This window comes from Manacus candei, unplaced genomic scaffold (genome assembly GCF_025592945.1).
Source record: "Manacus candei isolate 608988 ecotype Guabito, Panama unplaced genomic scaffold, ASM2559294v1 h1tg000080l, whole genome shotgun sequence".
In the NCBI taxonomy this organism is placed as follows: Eukaryota; Metazoa; Chordata; class Aves; order Passeriformes; family Pipridae; genus Manacus; species Manacus candei.
This window is the reverse complement of record NW_026138128.1, coordinates 193,812-218,998: the sequence shown is the minus strand read 5'-3', so window position 1 is coordinate 218,998 and position 25,187 is coordinate 193,812. Positions and strand designations below refer to the sequence as shown.

Genomic DNA, 25,187 nt, shown 5'->3' with positions numbered 1-25,187 from the left:
TGTGCCTGGCTCTGGCCTTCTGTCCTGGGGCCCTGGGGGGCTCTGGCCATGCAGCTCCCTGGCTCTCCCCTGCAGAGGTAGGTACGAGGGTGGGCACAGGGGACGGGAGCGGGTTTCCTGCTTCCTTTGAGGCCCCGAGGTGCAGCAGGAAGGATGGGTGTGCTTGAAGCCCTCATGTGTGGCCGTGGTCACCTCGTCGCATCCTTCGAAATGAAATGCTGTTTTCGGCCCTGTGTGACCCGAGGGTGTGAGAGCCGCAGGGCCGGAGATCCCGGGCTCTGCAGCCCCCCCAGGCTCCGGGGGAGGGTCCCGGGCGGGCTCTGCAGCCGCAGCGCTCGGACGGCAGAGGGAGCCAGAGCCCCGCGCCCGGGCCCCCCCACCCCCGGTACCCGCGCCCGGGACCCCCCACCCCCGGGGTCGCCGCTTTCCGCCCCTATGACACCCCCGAGCGCGGGGCTGGGCCGTTCCCGGGAGGCTCCTGTCGCCCCAGCACCGTCCGGCAGCCACGGGCCCGCGTGGGGCAAAGTCCCGCAGTGCCCGCACCGCTGCCGTGTTGCGCTCCCCCTGCCCGCCCCAGCGCGGGGTCGTGTGCCTGCAGCGGGGGTCCTTGCCCTGCCCTCGGAGCCCCACACTGCCACATCTGTGTTCCCACGGCAGCCACGAGGGTGGCTCAGCAGGACTGCTGACGGCTGCCATGAGAAGAGGGGATTTATCAGTGGTGAGACAGACTGTATCAATGCCCACATCCCCTCCATGACGCAACCTGGGCGTCCCATGGGCTCCAGCCTTCCTCACTCCTGCAGCATCTCCCCAGCTCTCCTGCCTCGAGGCTCTCACCTGCTGGGTTGAGGTCTGCAGGCAGCATGTCTGTGGCAAGTCCTGCCCCAGTGCTGTGCCAGGGCCCCCATGCACTGACAGGCAGGAGGGAGCTGCACTGGGGCACATCAGGGTGGGTTGGAGCAGAGGAAAGCTGGCCTGTGAGTCTGCCTCTCTCCCCAGGGCAGCCCCAGAGTGTTTCCAGCTCTGACGGCTTCCCACAAACAGCCTTGACATTCTCCACAGGCCACTCACACTGCACTTCAATCATCCAGCCCCGCAGCTATCATTTGGGTGGTTTCTGTATTATTTACATTTCCTTCCATTCCTAACCAGGCTTCGGGCCTGGAACAAACAGCCAGGATGCGACTGTCCCTGCTCCCACCAGGGAATTGCTGCGGGAGCCGTTGCTCCAACCTCTGCTCCTGTCCCTGCTCTGGGTTCCACCGGCTCAGCACGTCCCCAGCCCCAAAGGGCAGCACCGGAAGCCTGTCCTGCTCCCAGGACGTCTGAGGCTCAGGAAATACGGCCCCACATCTCGGCAGGTAAATCATAGCTCCTGTCTCATCCTCTGTGCTCCCACCGGCCTCTCTACTGCGTCCACAGGCTCCTGGGAGCCCCTCCTTCCCCTCAACAACCGCTCTCGACACCGAGTCAGCCCCGCATCTGCTCTGCACAAGCCCTCGCCGTCCCTGCCGGTGCAGCCAGAACGTTTTTGGGGCCACGTTCTGCCATTCTTGGATTTTCCTTTTTTCCTCCTTTTTTTTTTTTTTTTTTCCCTCAGGACATAGGCCCGAGGCGATTGGGGCACAGGCGGCTCCCAAAGCGGCCTCTTTCTCTTCCTTCTCCCTTTTCCCTTGACGCAGCGACGGGAGGCAGCCGAGCCAAGGCGGGGAGACCAGGCAGGCGGGGCGGGCACCGGGGGACTCGAGAGGGCCGGAGCCGCGGACGCCGGAGCGGGGCCCAAGGAAGCGGCGAGGGGCGAGGAGAGTGTAGGTCCAGAGAGGTTCCCGCCGCGCCCCACACCTGCCCCGGTCCCGGCCCCGGCGCTCCCGCCCCGCCCCGGCCCGGCCCCGGGCGGAGGCACCGGCGGCCGCCCCGCCCCGCCAGCCCGGACTTTACCTCCCGGCCGGGCCCGCGTCGTTCCGGGCCATGTGAGCCGCGGGGCCGGGCCGCGGGGCCTCACCGGCTGCGGGATGGAGCGCAGGAAGGTCTTCGTGGCGCTCGACGTACTCTGCCTGGCGGTCGGTGAGGGCTCGGTACCGGTACCCCCGCCGTGGGCGACTCCGGAGCGTCACCGCGTCCCGCCCGTGCCTTCGGTGGGGTCGCGCCGCGGGCTGGGGTCAGATCCGCGGGAGGTACAGGGGGTCCGGGATCCCGCCGCGCCTCCGCCCGCTCCTGCCCGTGGCCGGTGCCGCCGGTCCGGGGGCAGGGCGGGAGGCACCTGCCCGGCCGCTGTCCCGGGGCTCCGGGCCTCCTCCAGGAGCCACAGGCGGGGGCGGGCGAGCGCCGGCTCCTGCCCCTGCGCTACCGGGCTCCGTCGGGAGTCCCGGTTCCCGGGGCGACCCCGTTGGTCGAGCGCCCCCCGGGGGCTACGGTCCGTCCCAGGCCGGGAGGCAGCGACGGAGTCCCGCCGCTCGGGCGGCACCGGGACGCTTCCTTCGCCGCCGCCGCCCTGGCCGCCTGCCCGCCGCCGAGCCCGGCGCTCCACGGGCGGACAGAGCGGGGCTGGGGCTCCGCAGCCCCGGACGGGTGGGTTCAGAGGGCCTCTTCCAGGACGTCCCCCACCGCCCGGTGCGGGCAAATGTTCGTTTCTGAAACTGCAGGGAAGCGCTGAATTAAGACGGACTAAAAATAAAGGCCCGGAGCTTCCCGGGCTGCGGGCCCCGGCGCGGGGGGGGGAGGGAGGGCGAGTCCCGGTGCCGCTCGAGGCGCGTTTCCCTCCTGTGGGCCGGTGCTTTATATTTTTAGGGGAGCTTTTTTTATATTTTTAGGGGAGCTTTTTTTGGAGGATGAAATTTTCCAGAAAGAAAATTGGTATCTAATTTGAGCTGAAAATGGACGTCTGAGGTGTGCGGGGAGGCGGCGGCGGGGCCGGGAGGGACCGGCGCCGGTTCCCGGCAGCGCGGCGGGGGCGGCGGGGCAGCTCCCTGGTGCTTCATCGCCGTGCTCCCCCCTCTGTCGGTGAGCGCAGGAGGCGGCGGGACCCCCGGGGCGGGAGCGAGGAGGCGGGGGCGGGCGGGGACAAAGGTGCGGGTTCCCGGGAGACGGAGGAACAAGAGGAGACGGAAACCGCCGGGAAAGGCGGAACAGGGAGAGGAGACTGACCTAAGGTGGCCTGCGGGGCCGGGGGGCCGCTTCCCGGGGGAAGCACCCTGAGACCCCCGGGGTGGGGGCGCCCAGCCCGTCCTTGACTGTTCCTGGGCAGGGATGGGGCAGGGGATCCCCTTCCAGCGAGGGGCTGGCACGGCTACTGCGCGGGGCAGAGGCCCGCAAACTCCTCTGGACCTCTGGGGATGGTTCTTTCCCGGGTGTGCTCGTAGCTGCCCATGGCCGGGATTGCAGCACGCTGGGCGGAAAAGCCTCCTTTCCCAAACTGACGTAGCCAGCGCATCATCTCTCAAGAGCCCCGAGGAGGCAGGGGAGTGAAGAGGCTGGTAGGAGCAAGGGCTGTGGGAAGGTGAGAGGGACAAGCCAAGCTGGGCTGGATCACCCACCAGCATTGCCCAGCACCAGCTCTCCTGGGCCTGCTGTGAGAGTTCTGCTGGGACCATCTGGGGGCCCTTTGCTGCTGTAAAACAGTTTTGCAAGATGCCTGTGCTCATTAATTTTAATGAGGTCTGTCTTCCTAGGCTGAAAGACTCTGGGGAGCATGAGGAAAAGGCACAAGATCAAGCCTTGCCACAGTTGTGCCTGGGGAGGAGTGGGACAGCTGTGGGGGCTCTGCAGGTGCCCAGTTGTGGCTGTCTCACGTGGTATCTGGGCGCTGCAGGCATCTGCAAACTCTTGATAGGGCCCTATCGGTGTCGGGGCGGGTTCAAGTCCTCCTGCCCAGGGTACAGGTGGCTCAGGACTTCATTCCTGGAGGGGATTCCTCCCCGGCATCGGGGAGCAGAGCCCCAGGGATGACAGATGGGGAGACCACACGGTGCTGCATGCCGGTGTGGAGCCTGCTGGCTGGCGTCCCCAGTCTTCGCCTCTCTCTGCCTTGCAGCATCTCTGCCCTTCGTCATCCTGACACTGGTGAACTCCCCGTACAAGCGAGGCTTCTACTGCAGTGATGATTCCATCCGCTACCCCTACAAGGCAGACACCATCACCCACGGTCTCATGGCTGGGGTCACGATCACCTGCACTGTTGTCGTTGTAAGGATGTGCCACCCCCTTCTCTCCAGGGCAGGGACATCCTGACGTTGTATTTGGAAGCTGGGGCCCAGCACAGCCACCTCCAGAGCCCTGGCAGGGCAGCAGGACCCTCAGCTTAAGCGCTGCTCTGCTGGGGGTCAGGAGCTCCCATTGGGGTGGCGAGACCCACATCCTGTAGAGCTGGTTCCCTGAAGGGACAGGGAGAGGGTCCATGAGCTCCTGTGGCAGGCAGATGCCAGGGGCTCCTCTGCCACAGAGCCGAGAGCCAGAGCATCCTGCAGCCCTGGTTCTGGGGAGCTACTCAGTAGTGCTCAAACCTCACCCCTTGCCCCCTGGTCTCTGCAGATCTCATCGGGGGAGGCATACCTGGTTTACACTGAGCGCCTCTACTCCAAGTCAGAGTTCAACAACTACCTGGCTGCCCTCTACAAGGTGGTGGGGACCTTTCTCTTTGGGGGGGCCATCAGCCAGTCCCTGACTGATCTGGCCAAATACATGATCGGCCGTCTCCGGCCAAACTTCCTGGCTGTCTGCAATCCTGACTGGTCCAAGGTGAACTGCTCCGTCTATGTGCAGCTGGAGAATGTCTGCCAGGGAGAGAGCAGGAACATCACCGAGTCCAGGTGAGCTGTCGGGCCACAGGACCTCATCTCCTCCCTCTGCCAAGCAATGCTGGGCTCCCAGTGGCAGCCCCAGATGAGTATTGATGCTCTCCTGCTGCACGGCAGAGCCTGTGGAGTGGCTAGGGGGCTTGTGGGGGCTGGCTAAGGGCTTGTTCTCATGACCTGACCCATTCCTTTTGCCCCACAGACTGTCCTTCTACTCGGGACACTCCTCCTTTGGGATGTACTGCATGATGTTCTTGGCGGTAAGTGCCGTGCCACCGGAAGGCAGCCAGCCCCCACAGGTCCCGTGCCCCAAGCACCCCGTTATCAGGCTAGTTGTTGCCCCCTGCTCTGGGTGATTGCTCCCATCTTTGCTCCCCAGCTCTATGTGCAAGCCCGGCTGGTGGGAAAGTGGGCCCGGCTGCTGCGTCCCACCATCCAGTTCTTCCTCATCACCTTCGCCATCTATGTGGGCTACACCAGAGTGTCTGACTACAAGCACCACTGGAGCGACGTGCTGGTGGGGCTGCTCCAAGGGGCTCTCATTGCCGTCCTCATTGTGAGTGTCCCCCGTGCAACCTGCTGCTTGACCAGGTTCCTGCTCGGCTGACAGAGGGGTCCCCAAACCTTCCTGTTGGTCTTTTTCAGGTCCGCTATGTCTCTGACTTCTTCAAGCACCGTCCCCCCCGGCAGTGTGAGGAGAAGGACCCGGAGCGCAAGCCCAGCCTGCCGCTCACCCTGAGCGACCCCGACCACAATCACTACAGCTACCGCGGCGCCCCGTGAGCCGCGCACGGCCCGCGCACGCCGGACTGCAGACCTGCCCCTTGCCGTGCTCTGCTCCTGGCTCAGGGATGGGGATGCTGGCTCTCTATTAACTGTTGGCTCCGTGGCTCTGGTGCCTCTGGCTGCCACAGGTGCCAGCGGGACAGCCCTGCCTGTTCCCACTCCCGCAGTGCCGTGGTGCCCAGCTCCCCGTGCCCACAGTGCTGCTGTGCTTGCCGGTACCTGGTGATGCCAGTGCCCTGCCTGTGGGAAGGGGATGTCCTCAACCCCTGTGCATCTGAGTCATGCTCCAAAGCTGCTGTCCCAGCCTTCCACGTGGAGGAAGGGGAGGGAGGGGAGGGTGGCACGTGAGGATGGATTTATTGGGCTGGCAAAGCTCACTGAGCGAAGAGCAAACTCCTTGGCAAGTCTGAGTTTACCTGTGCTGAGTGTGTGTTGTCCCTGTCAAATTATCCAGCCTTCTGAGTACAAATCCTCACAGGCACAGAGAGAGGAGGACAACTACTGGGCTAGCTGTACTTTTTTGGAAAGGATTAAAGCAATCCAGAGCTTTTCTTTGTTCCATTGGTTACCTTCAAGAGCAGTCCTGCCCACCAGCAGCTGGTGCGAGCAATGGGTGCCTGGGCAGGCTCTTCTCTGGCAGTGCCTGATGCTGCAGTCCTGGGTGTGAGGGCTATTTGCCCCCCGCCTGCTTCATGCCTGGCTTGGGCAAGGGGTTGCTCTGGCCTTTGTCGCTCCTGCAGCTTCAGCTGATGCTTTAGGGTGTGTGGGGGACTAGGGAGACACTTTCTGTGGTAAAGGAAAATAAATGGGGATGTGGAGCTGAACACGGGAAGGGGGGGCAATGGGTATGGAGCAGTCCCATTGCAGACATGCAGCTGCCTCCAGCACTGGAGTGCTGTGGGTCTCTCTTTAAAATACATGCATTTTCATTATGATGTGTTTTTATAAAAATGTTTATAATTAGATCATCCTTAAAGAATGTCTGTGTCAAGCCTGTTCTCTTACTCCATGGATGTTCTTGGCCTTGGAGGATGAGCTTAAGTGTTCAGGGTTTTCTTTTCCAAGGGAAAGGTGTCTGAAACCCCTCTTTAGCCGTAGGTTTGCTGGCAGGTGGTGGTGGCTGTCAGGACCACTAAGCCCCTCTCCCACTTGTGCTGTGAAAGGTGGGCTTGACCAGGGCTGATGGGAGCAGCAGCCTCCCAGGGCCAGGTGCTCCTTGCCCATGCTGTGCCTGTGATGTATTGCATTCAGGGGGGTTGTGCTTCAGCCAGGCAGCCCCTTTGAGAGGTAAGAAGAGACGCAGCCAGCAAGTGGCTCCAAGACCCATCCCTGCCAGGTCTGTCCTGGCACTGCCTTTACCCTGACCCAGGAACCTCCTGTGCTCCCCAGAAACATGGCCCTGCTTGCAAGGGAGGAGGGAAGGCAGGGAAAGGCTCTTGGAAAAAGTGATGTTTTGTGCCTGCAGCTCCTGCAGCCAGAGCTGAGGGAAGGCAGGGAGCCAAGAGCCTTGGCACAGCTGCCCCATGTCCCTCCACTGTCCAAGGGTTGTGGTGGGGACAGGTGACAGGGCCAGGCTGGGGAGCTGGTGGGCATAGGGCCCTCTGACTGTTGGGAAGCAATAGGGGACATTGGGAAGCAGCACCCTGGAAGCCTCAGGGTCTACCCAGTCCCTTTGGCAGTGGGATGACCAGTCCGGGGGTCGGCTCTTGCCCACCCTTGTTGAGTGCAGCCTGTCTGTCCTGTTGGGAACAGTAGGGAGCCCCATACTGACTGCATGGTGTCGATGTGCTTGCGCAGTGTGGGTGACTCCAGTCTAGACAAGCCCTGACCAAAAACACCCTCCCTGTGTGGAGGGAACTCCCTTTCCCCAACATTGCTTTTCTGTTTTCCTCCAAGAGCTTTCCTTCCAAAAGTCCTTCCCTGCTCCCCAGCAGGGTCCTTCCCCCATCCCAGCCCTCGGGGCCAGTTGTTTAATATCTGATGGTGTAAAACAAAGCTGGAGGAAGTGCCAGGGCAGGGCAGCTCTGCCACAGAGTTTACAGACAGAGCTCTACAAAGGCTCAGCAGCTCCTGGAGTTGAGCAGTGAGGTACAGCCCAGGTTTTTGAGCTGCCTGCTTAGTTTGCATTTGGCCTGCTGCGGTGCCCAGCAACTACCCCAGTTCCTGGCACTGCCTCGACAGCTCCTCTGTGCAGTCAGGAACAGGCCTGCTCCCTTCCCTTGAGATCTGATTTCTCCCCTTGGATGCATCTCTGGAAAAACCAGCTGGGCCACAATGCTGCAGTGTGTGGCTCCGAAGGGCAGGGCCAGCTGCTTCGTGTTGGGAGCTTGGTTGCTCCGTCCCCAGGCGGATGAGGCTGCCTGCCTGCTCACAGCTGGGTCCCGCTGTGGGATGGGCTGAGACCTGACCAAACTCGGGGCATGCCAAGCCACACATAACCTGCAGTTGGTGGAAGCTCCTGAGCCATGTCCAGGCACAGCAAGGGGCTGTTAACTGCAGCCTGCTCCAGGTGTGCTTCCTGGTCCCTCTCTGGAAGGACAGGGGCAGGGAGCTACCTGTGCTGGCTCCTCAGCACCATGGGTGCCAGCAGGGCACTGAGGAAGACAAAGCAAGTCCAGTTTCTGGCTGTGAAATCTGGGTTCCCTCCAGCCCTTGCTAGCCCTGGTCATGGCTGAATGCCACTGCACCCTGCCAGTGCTGTTCCAGATCTGGGCTGGACCCCATTGCCTCGAGTCCCTCAGTCTGAGCAGTGGGAGGGACTGGGCTCCCTGAGGGGCTGGTACTGCTCCTGGGAGCTGAGGAGAGGGAAAGCAGCATCCAGGGGTGGGGTTAAGCCCATGTGTCTCTCTTTCTCTGTTCAAGGCTTGAGCTTGTACTTGGCCCCATGGGTCAGAGCTAGTGAGAGCTCTGTGCGTCCTGCTTGGTGAGTCCCAGGCAGTCCCTCTGGTGTTCGGGGTGAGTTGTGGCCCTGGGCATTGTGACAGTTTGTGACTGGGACGTCCAAACCCCTTTGCAATGGGTGACTCAGGAGTTGGGGATCCAGTCCTGGTTGTGCTGGGGCAGATTCAGCTGAGGGCTGAAGCCAAGCAGCGTTAGCCTGCGAGGCATGGCTGGGACCTGATGAGGCAGCCGTCCTGTTCCCCAGCATCAGCAGCTCCACACACCAAGTGCTCTGCCAAGATGCCTGCTTTCCAAAATAAGCTGCTTCTGGCAGCACTCAGCCAGGCTCTGGCTTCCAGCCCTGCTCCAGAGGGGGCCTGTAGCTGCCTCCCCCAACCTGTGCCTCCTGGCTGCCTCCCACCATGCCACGCAGCATCCTCCCTCCCTTCTCCCTGGCACCTGGCACTCCTGTGGATTCCATGGGCTTCGGTTGCCCTGGCCCCATCCCCAGGTTTCTTCCCGCTCTTTGCTTTTTTCACCGGCTAAGAGGGGCAAGAGACGGGCAAAGGGGCTGAGCTCCTCTGTGTCTGCAGCAGCTTCCAGGAGCGGGCAGCGGCCCTGCCAGGAAGGATGTTACTCATTCCCTAAACATCCCTTTCCCTGGCCGGCGGCCACGCCAGATGTGCCTGTGGCTGAGGGGCCTGAGGTGGCCCCAGCTCAGGGATGCGCTGGGGGACACCGAGGCCGTGGCACCCTCGGGTGGGATGTTGGCAGCCCCTGCCCGAGCGCACCCCACACCACGTAGGCCTCTCCTCCCCCTCAGCAGGGCGAGTCACGGACGGGGAGTGGTGCCGGGGCCAGGACCCCCAGAGGTGGCAACTCTGCCCGGCACAGCCCGTGGGGGCTGAGGGGGCCCGCCGAGGTGGGGAGAGCAAGGCCGGTGTCCGGGCTCCCCGAACCGCCCTGGCCCCGGGGGCACCGGCCGGGAGCGGGCGCCATCCCGTCCCACGCCGGGCGGCGGGGGCCCGGCCGGGGCGGCAGAGATCAGTAGGAGCCCGGCGGAGCCGCCGAGCGGAGCCCTGGAGCCACGGCCGGAGGAGCCACCGGCCCCCGCAGCGCCGCCGCCCAAGCCCCGGTGTCGCCAACGCCGCCCGGCCCGGCCCATCCTGCCAGGACACCGCATGAAGCCAGGTGCTCCCTCCACCCTTGCTTCCCCTCCTTTTGCTCCTTCTCCTGTTCCTGCTCCTCCTCTTTCTCCTCCTGCTCCTCCTCCTCCTCTTCTAATTCCGCCAGCGCCGCCTCCCCCACTCCCTTTAATCGACGTTTCCGATGAAATATGCCCGGTGCCATGGATTCCTTTGATCTCACTAAGGGAAAAGGGGGCTAAAGACGAAATTAAGCCACAGCAGGAGGAAAGGCGAAGGGGAAAGCACTCCGGGGGGAGGGTGTTAAATGTCTCCTCTTTCTTATCAGAGCACCAGGCAAGAGCCTATCGTCGCTCGCTCGTGCCCGTCTCGGAGCCCTGGTCACCTGAACTTGGCGTTGACCGGGGATGCCCCTCGGCAGAACAGGCGCAGGGGTGGTACCACCGGAGCCCTCCCCGCCGGGGAGCCTCGGCCCCCCTCAGCCGCGCTGGCATGCGGGAGCTGGCAGCCGAGCCCGGGGAAGCAGCCACGGGGTACGAGCAGCAGTTTGTTTTCTGCTGCTTGCCAGGGTCCATGTAGAGCTATGGCGCTGCCAGGGATGTGCTCTCGGGAAGCACTTGGCTGCTGAGCCCTGGCCCTGTGGGTTAGATAGCTCTTCCCCACTGGCCCTGGCTCCTGCTCAGGGGCAGGCCTGACCCACGGCTGTGGGGGAGTCAGGTGTTTCTGGGTCCTTTTCTTCTGCACTCCTGCCACAGCGTTCCTATCAAACCAGAGCTGCACTGCCAGGCCTCCCATGACTGCAGGTCTCTCCCGGTCACAGCAGAGAGTTGGCAGACTGAGAACTGGCTGCTGGACACGTGATGACCCACAGGTAAAAGCAGGTTTGGCCCTGTCAAACCCAAGTCTCTCCCCTCCCTGCTCTGCCTTTGCCAGGATGGACAGTGTGAGCAGCTGGTGCTGATGGATGGTGCTGCCAGAGCCCTGGTACCAGGGATGGGATAGAGTGACTGCCAGCGAGGATGAGAGACATGGCAGTGGCAGGGCAGGGGGGTCTGCCAGCACCTTCGTTTCTTTCCTCATCAGTTCTGGAATAGCGCTTGCCTGGCCGTGCTGCCATCCTGCCCTCATGGTGGTGGCCCTGCAGCCAGGGAGGGCAGCACAGCATCACCTCGAGCAAGGATGAAGCTGTGGTGAGGAGGAAAGGGCTGGCCTGTTCCTGGATTAAGGTTAAAGAGGGGGAGAGACGGACAGACACCTCGCAGCTGCTGCTCCTCAAATGTTTTATTGCCTGCTCAGTGTAAGCCTGGATTGACCTGCAACAGCAGAAAATGTTGAGCAACCATCGATCTCCCTGAAAGGAGTAAAGCCACCAGAAAAACCATGAGAAACCCCAAGTGGGTTGTATGGACCCCGGCCTGCTGGCTGGAAACATAGAGAGCTCTGGGAGGACGATGACAGCGCTGGTGGGGGTGAGGGGGCTGGTGTAGGGCTACTGGGGGGGGCATGGGGATCTCTTTCCCAGTCCAAGTATCTGCCTATCCCAAGGGCGATGGACCCTCAAAGCAGCACCACACGGGGCTGGGGGTGACGGCAGGAAACTGGGTGCTGGCAGATTCCTTTGCTAGAGCTGAGGGACAGGGCCGGTCCAGGAGCCCTTCCCAGGAGCCCTTCCCAGGCCACGCCAGCGCTGTCGGGCAGAGGGATGCTGCCACTTCCCACTGTCCCACAGGGAATCACAGGGAATTCCCGGTGAGGCGGGACCTGCAGCCGGGGGAGGGGTGGGGGTGGTGTCGGGTTCGTTTATTTTCCTAATTAAAAATAACAAAGAGGAGGGAGGGAGGGAGGGGCGGGACGGGACACGACGACTTCTCGTATTCAATGTTTATCAGCAACAGCCCCGAAGCCGAGCGATGCTGCCCGGGGCGGCGGGCGCAGGGGCTCCAGTGCGAACTCCCGGCTCCATGGTGCGGGCACAACTGCTGTGGCGAAGCGGGGGTCCCGCCGCGGGGCCGGGAAGGGGCCGGGCCGTGCCCCGAGAGCCCCCGGCCCCGCACGGGTTAAACCCCTCAGTGGCTGCTCGGCCTCCCCTGATTGACACCTTCCGCGGCGGCTGGCCCGGCTGGCCAATGGAAAGACAGCTCCGCGCGCCCCACGTGGGGGCGGCCGTTCCCGCTGTGCTCCTATTGGCTGGCGGCCGAGGCGATTGCCCGCACGGGCCAGGCCCCACGTGGAGCTGGCGCTCGCGCTCGTTCATTGATCGCGCTCCGCAGAGCGGCGGCCGCGCGGGCGGGGCGGGGCGGGGCGGGGCGGGGCGGGGGCTCGGCCCGGATCGGCTCGGCTCGGCTGCGCTCGGCTGGACTCGGCTCGGCCCGGCTCGGCTCTGCTGTGCTCGGCTCTACCGGGCTCGGCTCGGTTCGGTTCGGCCCGGCCCGGCCCGCCCCGCTCCGCTGCAGGGGCGCACGCCTGGGGCCGGGGCCGGGTCTGGGACGCGCAGCGCGGTGAGTCCCGTCTCGCCTCATCCCGTCCCGTCCCGACGGTCCGGTCCAGTCTGGTCTGGAGAGGTTCCCGCCGGCCGCGGTCCAGCCCCACTTGGGGTTGGGGCGGCGGCGAGGCCGGTGCCGCCCCGCGGCCGTACCTGCGGCGGGCGGCGGCGGGGCCATTGTCTGTGCGGCGCGGGGGGCCAGGGCTGGGCGGGTCCCGCGGCGCCCGGAGGGAGCCTCTGGGCCCCCGGTCCCCGCGGGGATGTGGGGAGCGCGGTGCGGGGGTCTCAGGTCGCGGCGGGGCTGCGGAGGGGCCGGGGCCCCGGGGCTCCGCTCTGGTGCGGCTCCCGCAGGGCCCCGCGCCTCCGGGCATTGCCGAGCGGTGACCCTCGGTTTCTTCCCCAGGGCCTGATCCGGAGCTGGGAGCCGTCTCCAGGCCCCGTCCCGAGCCTGAGGCGGGGCCCGCGCGGCCGGAGGATCCCGAGCCTGTCCGGTGCCAAGGATGTTCCCGCAGAACCGGCCCCCGGTGAGCCCGCGCACGTCCTCGTCCCTTCGCAGCAGTGCCACCTCGGCCCTTGCAGGGCCTGTGCCCTCAGACCCACCTCCCTGCTCGGTGCCGACACTGTATGATGCTCGGGAGTGGTGCTGTGGCTCTTCCCAAAGTGCTGAGTCCCAGTGCTGGGGGTTTGGGCTTTGTGAGAAGCGGGATCTGCCAGGGCGTGATGGTCGACAGTGATGGGTGGGCTCAGCTGTGTGACACTCCGGCGAGGACAGGCCACTGGGTCCACACCATGCTTGGTGCCACTCGTGGTCATTAATCTGCTGGCTAAGTGGCCAAGCTGATGCTCAGAAGGCCCTTGGTGCCTGGCTGTAACCAATTTCCTCTCCAGTAGCTCATTCTGCTGCCTCCTGCACGTGCTGCTCTCCCAGATGTTCCCATGGCCTCTTCTTTGGGTGCAGGAAACCCCTGGGGGGATGCACCAGTCTCACTGGGGGCAGCAGTGACCCTGAGGGTCCCATCCTCTGCCTAGGCCCATCTCCAGGCACCCTCTGCTGCTTCGGGAGCCGCTGTTGCTGCCAGTGCCATCCCCAGCACCCCCCAGTCCCTCAAACTGACTTACCCAGAGACCTTGGACCGCATCAAGGAGGAATTCCAGTTTCTGCAGAACCAATACCACAGGTGAGAAGCTGCCAGAGTTCACATGCCAGCAGGGAGGAGCTGGGCACTTCACTGGTGCTGATAAGCAACGGGCTCCCACTGGCACTGGGTGTCAGGGCAGGCAGCACCATTCCGTGTGGCTGTGGGCGCTGGTCCATCCAGAGGATGGCTGTGTCAACCACCACCTTGGTAGCTTAAAATGACACTCAGGGGGAAACTCAGCCTTTGCCTGCCAAAAGCCCCAGGATGAGGTGCTGACCTCCAGCGCCCGGCTCCTGGACTGAGCCAGAGCCATCACTTAGCAGACCTGGAGTCCCTCTTATCCCTGAGACTGCTGTCCCGGATCACCTCCCCTTCCTCACACCGTGTGGGGCAGAACAAGGTTTGAAATGCAGCTTGGCTTTGCAGCTCGCTCCATTTGGGAAGCAGATGCTGGGGAGGGGGTTAAGAGTCCATGCAAATTGTTCCCTGATGCCCAGATCCCTTTGCTGTCCATCTCATCTTTATCAGCCCTTTCCCACCCTCTTTCAGGTGGTTTTCTTGGCTTGTGCTGAGAGATTGGATTGAAGCTGAGAGCAGGAGGCTGAAGCATGTGGTGCACTGGGAGGGCTCAATGCTCTGTCCAGCCAGGGAGATCCTGTCAGTGGGGGGACCAGGGGGGTCGTTCCCTCTCCCTTCCTCTCCTCTTTATTTTTACAGCTTGAAGTTAGAATGCGAAAAGCTGGCAACAGAAAAAACAGAAATCCAGCGTCATTATGTCATGGTTAGTGAGCTCCACCTGAGTTGAGGAGGGTGGTGTGGGTCCTCTGAACCATCAAAGGTCACACAGCCCTGGGATGCTTTATTTTCCCCTCGCCTTTGGGTCGTGTGGCCAGGTCCTGAGATCTGATTCCTGTGGCTGTTATTGTCTGGTTTATCCTCAAAACAAGCTGTGGTGTTTGATCAGGACTTGCTGCCTCAGCTTGCAGTGGCAAAGCTGCTCCTGTTTGGGTTGTCCCCGTTCCCACAGGCAGTGAGCAGGAGCCCTGGTAGGACTGTGTCCATCCTGTGGGCTGCAGCCATGTGCCAGAGAGACCACTGCTCCCAGGAGAGGAGCTGGGGACTGTGGTCTTGCCCTGGTCTGGCCACACCATGGCCATTTGTGGCCAGGCTGACCTGGCATGCTAGTGCTGGAGAGGACTTTCTAGTTATGAGTAACCCTGGTCTCCAGAGCCGTGCTGATGCTGCCTTCTCTCCCTCACAGTACTATGAGATGTCCTATGGCCTGAACATTGAGATGCACAAACAGGTGAGTCTGGGTGGATCAGGAGTGTTGTCCAGCTCCTTGGTCCTAGCTCCCTGGCCCCACCTTGCTATCTGGGCCCTTTGGGCCATCCCTTCCACAGACAGCATGGGAGGTTGCTCCCCGCTATAGCCTAGGGAAGGCTGTGCTTGTGGGAAATGCGTCCCCTTCTCTGTGCTTTGGGAGCTTTGTGCTGCTCTGTGTCATGGCCTTGGCTGCCTCCTTAGCTCTCTGCACCTGAGCTGCTGTTCGCTCGCTGGGTTCTGGGTGCCCTGGCTGGACTGTGATACTGTTGTTGTGTCGGGCAGAGAACAGCAGTGAAAGACTTGTGCTTGCATGGCTGCTCACACCAGTTGTGAGTGGTCATGTGGGAACTGTCACGGAGGAGACTGGCTTCCTCAGGGTGAAGGGGCTGCAGGGTCATGAGTTCTGGCTTGCCACCTTTGCAACTGCCAGGTGCCCACTGGCCTGGGGGCAGCTCACCTGGGGACAAGGGCTGAGGAGCATCATGAGGTAGAAAGGAGTGTGTTGGGGTGTGGGTGCAGAGTGAGCTCCCTGGGGGCTCAGGGCTGCACATCCTCCTTCACTGCATCCCCATCACTCCTTTCTGCCTTCCCTCCCTCCCTTCCTCTCTTGCACTGAGCTCTGGGTCACCAGCTGCTCTGAGAGAGAAGATTTCGTCTCATCTATTTTTAAAGAGGCTGCGGAGGAGCCTGGCGAGGCGTGCTGCTGCCACAGCCGCCTCCCTGCCCACCCCACGCCTGCTGATGCCAACTGTTGCACGGGAGCCTGCTCGGGCGGTCAGTGTAGCGGTGTTCCCCCCGTCCGCGGCTCAGGGCAGGCTGTTGACCACTCTTGCTAGCTCTGTGCCTGCCAGGAGGGTGTTCTTCCGGCTCCTGGGTGCCCTCCCTGTGCCAGCATCCCTGCTGAAGAAGAGGCGTTGAAGCCACCCTGGCAAGGGATGATGCCAAGGGTCCACCCGGCCCAGTGCCCCTCCTCAGAGGGCTGCAAGCTTCTCTCCTCTGGCTGCTGGTTCTCTCCCAGCCCTCGCAGGCTCGTGTTTTCTATCAGCCCCAGGTGCCGCTGGCTGCCAGCCAGCAAGCTGTCGGCACTTTTAACAAGGGCCCGTAAGTCTGCTCTGACAACCAGCGGCCATTGTGTGAGAAACGGGAACTGCCAGTGCGGGAGCTGTGGGTTATCGCTGCCGGGGGGTGGGCATTTGTCCTCCCCTTCCCCCAAATCCAACACTGCTCACGGACAGGTCCTAAACACCCTTGGCTGTCCCGGAATCCCCGAGGGAGTGCTCACCCATGGCCGTGGCTGGAAGCTGGGTAGTGCCATGGTGCCCAGGCCAGCATCCCCGGGGGCTCCTCAGGCGCCCAGCAGTGCTGGCATCAGCAAAGGCCGAGGCGTGGGATTTTGCTCTGAGTTTGTTTGGAGGGAAATAGGGCTGGGGGCTGGCTGTGGTGGTGCAGCTGTCCAGGCAGCCACAGGCTTGGCAGGAGAGGATCAAGACAGGAATGAGCGTGAGACATTAATTTTTTATTGTTGCTTTGTTTTTGGCGTTGAAGGGGCCTGTAGCTTTTTATAAAACCACCTCCCTGAATCTGCCTGGACTAGGACTTGCTCACCACAAGCCAGAGAGGAGGTGATGGTGCTGGTGGCTGGGGGGGCTGCAAACAGCGTGATCGTTTTTCATGCTGAGAGCGTTAAAGTGCCAGTAAATTGCACATTAACGAGTGCGAGTGAATTGGAGGCAGCTCTCCCCAAGGAGCTGCTGCCCATCAGTGCATTAGGGAAGAGAATCCATCACTGCTGGCCTCGGGAGACAGCTAAATCTTTCCCAGAACTGCCGGCTGCCAAATCTCCTTGCTCCCCCCTCTTCCTTTCTTTTCTTTCTCTTTTTTCCTCCCTCAGAAGGGGAAGCGAGGGCAGGTGCCAGATTATTTGTATTCTATTCTCTGGGTCTGGCAAGAACGGGTTGGCAGCTGCTCTGGAGGGCGGCACAAGGTGTCCCTGGGTCTGTGTCCCCACACCAGCCGAGCAGTGCTGCAGCCCCTCACCCTGGCACTGCGGTGCCTGCACCAGCTGGGCATGGGAGACGTGCCCAACGTTCTGGTGGGGAGATCCAGGGGTCAGCTCCATCCCTGGCTGTTGGGGCCCTTCACCTTTTGGCCTCCTCTAGGGGCTGATAAGGGGGTCTGGATTCGACCCTCTCAGCCACGTGTTGGCCTGGTAGTGTTTTCATCTACCCCACCAGGGTGGGCAGGGAGCTCCTTGGAGCTTGGGACAGCATCTTACCTGGACTCCCATGCTAGGGATGGGGGTCCCCAGCTCTGCGTGGGTGTCTCTGCTGGTGCCTCAAGCGGTGTCTGCTCTCTCGGCCATTGCCTGCTCGTACCAGAGGCAGGGGCCTGTCCCTGCAGCCCCTGGGGCTTCTTCCCAGGGATGCGTCTGTGGGGCCAGGGATGGCTGAATGTCTGTGCTCTCCCCTCGCCCGAGCTGTGCAGTGTGGCGCCAGCAGGGGCCCTGGAAGCTGGCAGTGGGATGCCCTGGGAGTATGGCACACCATGGCACAACACCACTCTCCCTCCCCGTGCTGCGCTCGCCCTCTGTGCTCTTGATTGCCAGTGGCACTCAAGTGTTGCAGAAAAACAGCAGCTGTAAGTAGAGCACCTCTCCAGGGCTTCCTGCAGGCCAGGAGAGCGGCAGGTAGTGGTCGTGGTGCCGACAGGAGGCTGCGTGGGGGGCGGAGGTGAGCCTGCTGGGGCCCTGGCTGCAGGGCTGGGGGCTTGCTTGGGGGTGGCCTTCAATGGCATGGGCCATGGGGCTTTATGTCCCTGGCAGAGAGGAGGTGGAAGCCATCCTAGGGCTCTCAGGGTGGGGATGGAGGATACTGCTTTTTGGAAGGGGTATTGTTAGGAAGGAGAGTTGTTCTCTAGAAACATCCCCCAGGGTGTTTCTGCTCCTTGGTGCTGAGCAGTAGCCCTTGGGGCTGACTGCCAGTACCCTGAGGCTTGGGTGGCACCTGTGCAGCACCCATGGGGAGTGGATTCTCCTGCAGCACTGGGGCCCCTCAGAATGGGGGATACTCTGCCCCTTGCCCTGATGGGCACTGCCTCTCTTCCACTTCCAGACAGAGATTGCCAAGCGGCTCAACGTGATCTGCGCTCAGCTCATCCCGTTCCTATCTCAGGAGGTGAGTAAGCCATTGGGCCCCAGCCAGGTATGCAGAGGTCCTTTGGGGCCCAGGGAGCCCTGGTCTCTGGGCCAGGCTGGAGAGCTGGCTTTGCCCCATTCGCTGAAGAAATGAACCTGCCCCAGCTCCTCTCTTCTCTCCCTGCAGCACCAGCAGCAAGTGGTCCAGGCTGTGGAGCGTGCGAAGCAGGTGACTATGACCGACCTGAACGTGGCAATTGGGGTACGTCAACCCTCTGCCCACCCTTCCCGCCACTCCTGGGCCTGGGGTGCTGGGCACCTCTTGAGTTCCTGCTGTCCCTGGGCTGAAAACTCCTCCTGCCCATGGCACACCAGGCAACTGCGGCCCCTGCCCTGAGTGCCTTCTTCCACCCACAGCTGAGTCAGGGGGAGGAGAAGGGCAAACCAGGCTGGTTTGGGGGGCTGTCAGCAGTACTCAGGATGGAGGAGATGCAGTTGGGTGTGGAGGTGGTGGCTGGTGCATGTCCCTGTGTCCTGATGCCCTGTGGCCCAGGTGAAAGGGGGATTGCCACCATCCCCACTCCTTGGTTATTCCCGTGAGAATGCAGCAGTACAGTGCTTTGGGTGCTGGCAGGGTCCCCCATCTGTCCCAGTAGCTCCTGTCACAGGGTGGGGGGAGTCAGTGGGAGGGACATGGTGGCCCCCACACTGTGGCTGGGGACATCCTGGGTTCATGCCCTGCCCCTCCTCACCCAAGTCCTGTTGCTGACTGACCCAGGGCTGCCTCTTCCCCCCTGTGCCGAGCAGCTGTCCTGGCACAGCCCTTCGATTTCTCTCTCATCTTGCTCCTCTCCAGCACCAGCTCCAGACGCAGCACCTTTCGCACCACACTCCCCCCATCCCGCTGACCCCCCACCCCTCTGGGTTGCAGCCCACTGGCCTTGCTGGCATCAGCAGTGCCTCAGGGCTGCTGGCGCTCTCAGGGGCACTGGGGGCCCAGGCCCAGCTCCTCACCAAGGATGACCGAGGAGTCCCTGACACGGAGCCCAGGGGTAAGTGCGGGGGGAACCAGGGCTGGGTGCAGTCTGATCTGAGTGAACCTGGGAACAGGTGGTGCAGGGCGCTGGAGCTGCTTCTGCTCCCCAGGGTCTTCCTACTTAGGCACTTCCCCAGGGTGGGGGCCAGGGATGGATGGGGGGCCGCTTGGCCATGCCTCAGGTGTGCTGACTGGGTGGGAGGGGCAGGGGGCTTAGCAGCCATGAGGGGTTTGCGTGGGGAACATCCCCTACTGAGTGGCACCTCCTGGAAGGGTGATGAGGTGGGCTGGTGGGGGGTCATCCCTGGTGGGGGCCCAGGACCACCCTGCTGCTGTCATGCTGGCCCAACCCTGCTGTGAGCACCCCAGCACCCATGGGAGAAGCGGGTGACTTTCCTGGGGGGCTCTTGGTGGTGGCACAGCATGTCCCCCCTTCCCTCCTCCTCCTGCTGCGCCTCTGCATTGCCACAGCGACAGACCGAGACTCCGGCCCCGTAAGTGCTTTTTCCTTCTCTTGCATCATTCTGTGGCGGCACAGGCTCCAGTCAGGGCATGGGGGCTGCGCTGGGGCCCTCCGTGCTCCAGGAGTCAGCCGCAGCCCCGTGTTGGTGCTGCCTGTCTCAGGAGCCAGGCACAGCATCCCTGGCCGCTAACACTGCATCCCCCCGCCCCAGAGCTCCCTGGCACTGCCAAATGGGGAGCGGGCGCGAGCCATCGCTGAGTACCTGAGCAGCAGCAAGAAGAGGAAGGTGGAGGAGAAGGACTTTGTTACAGACTATGTGAGCCTGGGGCTGTGGGGGGCAGGGTGGCCCCATCCCTTCTTGCGGGGCAAAGAATGGAGCTGCCTGTGCCTCCAGTGCATCCCCAGGCAGGAGCGAGGGTGGCTGCAGCCCCTTTGTCTTCAAGCATCCTCTGTGTTTCAGGGCAGCGATGCAGACAAAAGTGAGGACAACTTGGTGGTGGATGAGGTCAGTGCATCAGCTGGGAGGGGGCCGGGGTCAGTGTGTGCTGTCTGTCCCCAAGCTGGGAGCTAACAGGCTGCTAGAGGCAGAGGTGGGCATCACAGGGAGGTGCCAGTGGTACCCCTGAGTCATGCTCCCTGGCCCTTGCCAACGGCAGCAATGAGCCCCAAGATTCAGGCTCCCAGCCTGGCCCTTGCTCAAGCCACCAGCTCACCATGACCTGGGACATCCCTGCACTCCTGCCTGTTCTGCTGCCTGCTGATTTCCCTCTCCCACCCCCAGGACCCCTCTTCGCCGCACAGCGTCCACTCCTACTCGTCCCGGGAAAACGGGGTGGAGAAGGTCCCACTGGGGAGGAAGGAGACCATGCCACTCAGCCCAACCTCCATGGCCTCCTCCAGCAGCTCCCCATCTCGGAGCAAGGATGCACCCACAGTACGTGCACTGCCTGGGGCAGCTGGGGCACTTCACTCAGGGCCTATGCTTGTGTCCCTGCTGCCCAGGTTCAGCTGACAGAGTGGCCAGACATGGGTCTACCTGTCTCCAAACCCATGGAGCAAAGGCAGTGCTGGAGGGACAGGACGGGGCTTCTGCTCTGTTAGATCCCAGCTCACGTCCTGTCCCACAGAGCCTGCAGTGCTGGCTGGGCTGGGCTGTCATTGAGGGGGAGGAACAGGGACCAACTTGCCAGAGAGCACCGGAGGAGACCCCCTGGCAGGGTAGTGGTGCAGCTGTCAGATCCCTGTGCTGTTCCCGGCAGGTGGAGAAGGCAGGGACGCCCAGCCTGAAGTCCAGCACCCCCACTTCCCAGGGTGACACCACGGCCCCAGGCTCCGGTGGGGCCCAGCAGTTTCGCCCTGCTGCTGCCAAGGCCCCCATAGACCCCCTGGGTGAGCTTGGCCCCACTGGGGCCCGGGCGGGTGTCTCCAAGCACTGGCTCCCAAGCCCTGTCCCTTCACACTGCCTCTCCCCCATCAGCCCTGGGCCTGAGGAATCCACTGGGAGTGCAGAGTCCCTACTCGGCTGCCTTTGGCTTGGCCCACCCTGCAGTCAATGGGGACGTGGCCGGGACTGGCGCCTATGCCAGCCTCCACCTCATGTCCCCGCAGCTCAACGGGGCTGCAGCCGCCATGGGAGCCAGCAGCTACGGACGCTCCCCCCTGGTACGTGACCTGCTCCCCGCGGGGCCGTGGGGGCCACGGAGTGTGAGCTACTCTCACCTGCTGTCCCCTCCAGGTGGGCTACGACCCACACCCCCACATGCGCATCCCTGGGCTGGTGGCCGGCATACAAGTGGGGACCTCGGGGAAGCCGTAAGTAGGGCCGGGCTGGGCTGGGCTGGGCTGCAGGCTGTGCTGGGGCAGGGGATGAGGTAACCTGTGGGGCTGAACCTGGGTGATGCAGACAAGCCAGGACCAGCAGGGGTGGGGAGCACAACTGGCATCACTGGGCATGCTCTGCTCATGGCTCCAACTCCCAAAACGTGCTCCCTTTGTCAGACCCGCTGGGACCCACGTGGCACCGGCCACTGACCTTGCAGGATTCTCCTCTGGCTCTCACTGCTCTGCTCCGTTCCAGTGCCTACTCCTTCCACGTCAGTGCCGATGGGCAGATGCAGCCGGTGCCTTTTCCACCTGACGCACTCATCGGCTCCGGCATCCCCCGCCACGCACGGCAGCTCCACACCCTGACCCACGGCGAGGTGGTCTGCGCCGTCACCATCAGCAACTCCACACGACACGTCTACACGGGGGGCAAGGGCTGCGTGAAGGTGTGGGACGTGGGGCAGCCGGGCACCAAGACAGCCGTGGCTCAGCTGGACTGCCTAGTAAGGAGGAGGAGGAGAAAAGTCTTTGGCAGGGGGCTGGGAAGGGGAATATGCCCCTGTTGCAGTGGAAGGGACAGAGGGTCCTTTCACATCTGGGATGAGAAAAGGAGATCTGTCTCCTACACCCCCCAAGCACTCATCAGCTCCTTCTTCACTTGCCCCGTTCCCTGTAACCCCAATTCAGAACCGTGACAACTACATCCGCTCCTGCAAACTGCTCCCGGACGGCCGGAGCCTGATTGTGGGGGGGGAGGCCAGCACCCTCTCCATCTGGGACTTGGCAGCCCCCACACCCCGCATCAAGGCTGAGCTCACCTCCTCTGCCCCCGCCTGCTACGCTCTGGCCATCAGCCCTGATGCCAAAGTCTGCTTCTCTTGCTGCAGCGATGGCAACATTGTGGTGTGGGACCTGCAGAACCAGACCCTGGTCAGGTGAGTCAGTCAGGGGGGAGCATGGGCAGAGCTGCTGGGGGCTCCTCAGGCCAGGGACCACCTGGTCCCCTGCAGCATGTCCCCACCTCTCCCTGTGTCTAACCCTGGCAATGGGACGGTGCCTGTCCTTGCAGCAGGGATCTTCTGCTCTCACTGCTTAGTGCTGCCCTGGCCACATTCTGTGCTGCAGGCACTGGCCAGCCTGACAGCCATGCTCTTGCTTTCTCCATCCCCCTCTTTCCCAGGCAGTTTCAAGGCCACACGGATGGTGCCAGCTGCATCGACATCTCCAATGATGGCACCAAGCTGTGGACGGGGGGGCTGGACAACACTGTGCGCTGCTGGGACCTGCGGGAGGGGCGGCAGCTGCAGCAGCACGACTTCAGCTCCCAGGTGGGGCTGGGGTCATCTGGGAGCACCACAGGGCCAGGTGCGACCTGCTGTGTCAATGTCTGACCCTGTCTCTCCCCTCAGATCTTCTCCCTGGGGTACTGCCCAACAGGAGAGTGGCTGGCGGTGGGGATGGAGAGCAGCAACGTGGAGATCCTGCACGTCACCAAACCTGACAAGTACCAGTTACACCTCCACGAGAGCTGTGTCCTCTCCCTCAAATTCGCCTCCTGTGGTAGGCATGCCTCTCCTGGACTTCCTTCTCTGGAGCCTCATGGATGTCACCTCTACTTCTGGCCTTGTGTCACAGGGCTCATTGCACTGGGGGCAAGGATTGGTTCCAGTACTCAGCCTTGTCCCCAGTGGATGACAGTCATATCCGTCAGAGAATGGGCATCTGTCCTTCCCGGAGCAGCGCTGGCAGCTGTACGCTCAGCTCTGTTATCTCAGGACTCCCATTTGTGTTCCTGAAAACAGCCCCTTGGCTCTTGGGTAGAAGAGACTTGGCTGCTATGTCCACACCCTGTGTTCCACAGCCTGGGCAGGATGTTCTGCTGGAATCCAGTTGCTGGGTCTGGTTTGGTGACACAAGGCTCCTTTGTCCCTCCACAGGGAAGTGGTTCGTGAGCACGGGGAAGGACAACCTGCTGAACGCCTGGCGGACGCCCTACGGAGCCAGCATCTTCCAGGTGTGGGGCGTGCATGGCCAATGGGGTTGGGGGTTCCTCTGGGTGTGACTGCCAAGAGCTGCCCAGTACAACCTGGCTGTAAATATGCGTTAGCAATAACGAGCCCCATAAACAAACTCGTCCCTGCAGCCTCCCCGGGTGCAACTCAGGGTCAGAGTCCCAAGGACTGGGGACTTGCTCTGGGCCTGCTTCTTGTGCTTACCCCTGTTCTCTCCAGTCGAAGGAAACCTCCTCTGTCCTCAGCTGTGACGTCTCCACGGATGACCAGTTCATTGTGACTGGCTCGGGGGACAAGAAAGCTACAGTTTATGAGATCATTTACTGAGCACAAGAGGTGCCAACTGCAGGACAGGTGGACGTCCGTGTGGATGGATAGGTGGACTCCATCTGCCCTACTGCTGACTTCCCAAAGAACATGCAGCCTGTGGCCACAGCATCGCAGCTGGAGGAGAGCGGAGAGGGGTGAAGGTGGCCCTGGGACTGTGGCCAGGCATCGTGGGCTGCTCGGGGTGGATTTCCTGGGGACTTTCTCCTTGCTTTGTTCTTTGTCAGCTTCTTTCTAAATCTAGACTATGGGACTTGGAGGAGGGGGGGCCATCTGGCATTGTTAGGGCTTTTGTTGGGGTGTTTTTTTAATTTTGTTTGGTTTTAACAGTTTGTTGGGGGGGGGTATTTTGTTGGGGGTCTGGGTCTGCTGAGGCGGATGGGCTCTGGCCTCATTTCCCTCTGTGCCTGCCAGGGTATATTTAATAATAAAAACAAACAAAAAAAAGGCAGCTGTGCCTTGTCCTGGGCAGTGCTGCACGGTGGTGGGATGGAACTAGGTGAAGATGGGTGAGACCAGGGCAGCAGCCTCATCCCCTTTGGCAACCACAATTTGCTGCTCCTTTCCTGTGCCAGGGCAGGTCTGTGGCAGCTCTGCTGTTGGCAGAGCCCAGCCCTGGTCCTGAGTGGGGTGGGGAGACCCAAGTGCAGCTGGCAGTGCAGGCACAGACCTGAGTGTGTCGGTGGCTCTGGTTGTTGGAGCAGCCTCTGTGGGGTGTGGGGGAGATGCCAGTGGTGGAGGAAGTGGTTTCTGAAGGAAATGAGATGTGAGCAATCAGTGCTGCCTTATCAGTCTGGCCTCCTGCCAGCACTGCCGTGGGGAAGCAGGGCTGTTCCCGAGAGCCTTGGGCACTGGCAGTGGCCATGGCCAGGGCTGGCAGGGAAGCTCCGTGCCGCCAGCTGCAATGTGGCAGCTGCTTTGGTCTCCTGCCCTGAGCCCAGCCTTGAGCCATAGCTCACCACACCCAGCACAGAGCCAAGGCTGCTGCTGCAGCTGTGCTGGAGCTGGGGCTGGTGGCAGGTGGGCAGCCACAGCTCTGCCACAGTGGGAATGGCCTTGCCCATGCTGCTGGCCAAAAGCAGGACCCGGAGGCTACATTTCACAGCCCAGCCCTCTCGGCAGGGTTGGGAGCACTGGCTGGCAAAGGCCCCTGCCCGTGCCCATACCAGCCCCTCTTTTGTTCCTTTTTATTAGTAAAGGATTGAAAACGCAGTTAAATACATTTATTTACTGATAATTTACAGCTGTTTCTGGTGGAGTAAACCAAAAGGAACCATCTGGGCTGTACACAGCCCAAGCAGAACAAATGGCTGTCAGGAGTGCCCACTCCCCAGGAGCCAGCATCTCCCCCTTGACCCTGCCCTGTGCTCCCAGTCCCAGGCTCACCCAGGAGAGCCTTCCCCAGCACCACAGGTGGGTCAACCTCCAAACCCTGTGGAGGGGAAGGAGCCCGGGAGGCACAACTCCTGGATGGAACTGTACAGGAATTAGGCCATCCAGGGCCTGAAACCGTCTATTTTCCTCCTTTGTCCTTTACACGTCCCCATGGTGTGGAGCAGTTCCATATTCCCGCTCCTCCAATGGGTGCAAGCTCTGGGTCACCCCAAACTACCACAACCCTGTGACCCTGCAGTGCCCACCACCTGCACAAGGATCCACAGGGCCAGGACAGGTCTGCTGCTCCCTCATGCGAAACTCCTCCTGCACGGAGGGCACCCCCTTCCACAGCCTGGACCAGGAGGATGTCTGGGATGGATTGGCCTATCTGAGCCCCATGGCTATTTCATTCCTTGCTTTTTCTTGCCTCTCCTACTTCTTCCGCTTTTTCTGTCTGGGGATTTTGT

General features: G+C 62.3%; 2 protein-coding genes across 15 annotated transcripts; both read left to right on the top strand.

Annotated features, from left to right (window-relative positions):
- The first annotated feature begins 1,896 nt into the window (after positions 1-1,896).
- PLPP2 (phospholipid phosphatase 2) lies at positions 1,897-6,555 on the top strand. 3 transcript variants are annotated; one of them, XM_051810902.1, is made up of 6 exons: positions 1,897-2,064; positions 4,031-4,182; positions 4,528-4,805; positions 4,993-5,050; positions 5,170-5,346; positions 5,436-6,555. In XM_051810902.1, the coding sequence occupies exons 1-6, from the start codon at positions 2,013-2,015 to the stop codon at positions 5,571-5,573; spliced, it is 855 nt and encodes a 284-aa protein (XP_051666862.1). In that variant the 5' UTR covers positions 1,897-2,012; the 3' UTR covers positions 5,574-6,555. The 3 variants fall into 3 exon arrangements, with proteins under 3 accessions (XP_051666862.1, XP_051666863.1, XP_051666860.1); XM_051810903.1 differs by lacking the exon at positions 1,897-2,064 and adding an exon at positions 2,118-2,135; XM_051810900.1 differs by lacking the exon at positions 1,897-2,064 and having other exon boundaries at positions 3,096-4,182.
- Positions 6,556-11,920: 5,365 nt separating this feature from the next.
- On the top strand, positions 11,921-24,700 carry LOC127481510 (transducin-like enhancer protein 1). 12 transcript variants are annotated; one of them, XR_007908239.1, is made up of 21 exons: positions 11,921-12,099; positions 12,487-12,607; positions 13,113-13,261; positions 13,940-14,003; positions 14,484-14,528; positions 17,659-17,721; positions 17,869-17,943; positions 18,538-18,733; positions 19,189-19,211; positions 19,392-19,496; positions 19,641-19,685; positions 19,962-20,114; positions 20,440-20,569; positions 20,658-20,842; positions 20,916-20,992; positions 21,258-21,507; positions 21,692-21,939; positions 22,189-22,332; positions 22,414-22,564; positions 22,942-23,018; positions 23,236-23,296. XR_007908239.1 is itself a non-coding variant. In XM_051810873.1 (21 exons), exons 2-21 carry the CDS (start codon positions 12,584-12,586, stop codon positions 23,341-23,343), a joined length of 2,316 nt encoding a protein of 771 aa, XP_051666833.1. In that variant the 5' UTR covers positions 11,921-12,099; positions 12,487-12,583; the 3' UTR covers positions 23,344-24,700. The 12 variants fall into 12 exon arrangements, 11 of the variants coding, with proteins under 11 accessions (XP_051666833.1, XP_051666840.1, XP_051666839.1 ...); XM_051810873.1 differs by having other exon boundaries at positions 22,185-22,332; positions 23,236-24,700; XM_051810880.1 differs by having other exon boundaries at positions 22,185-22,332; positions 23,262-23,363.
- Positions 24,701-25,187: the final 487 nt, after the last annotated feature.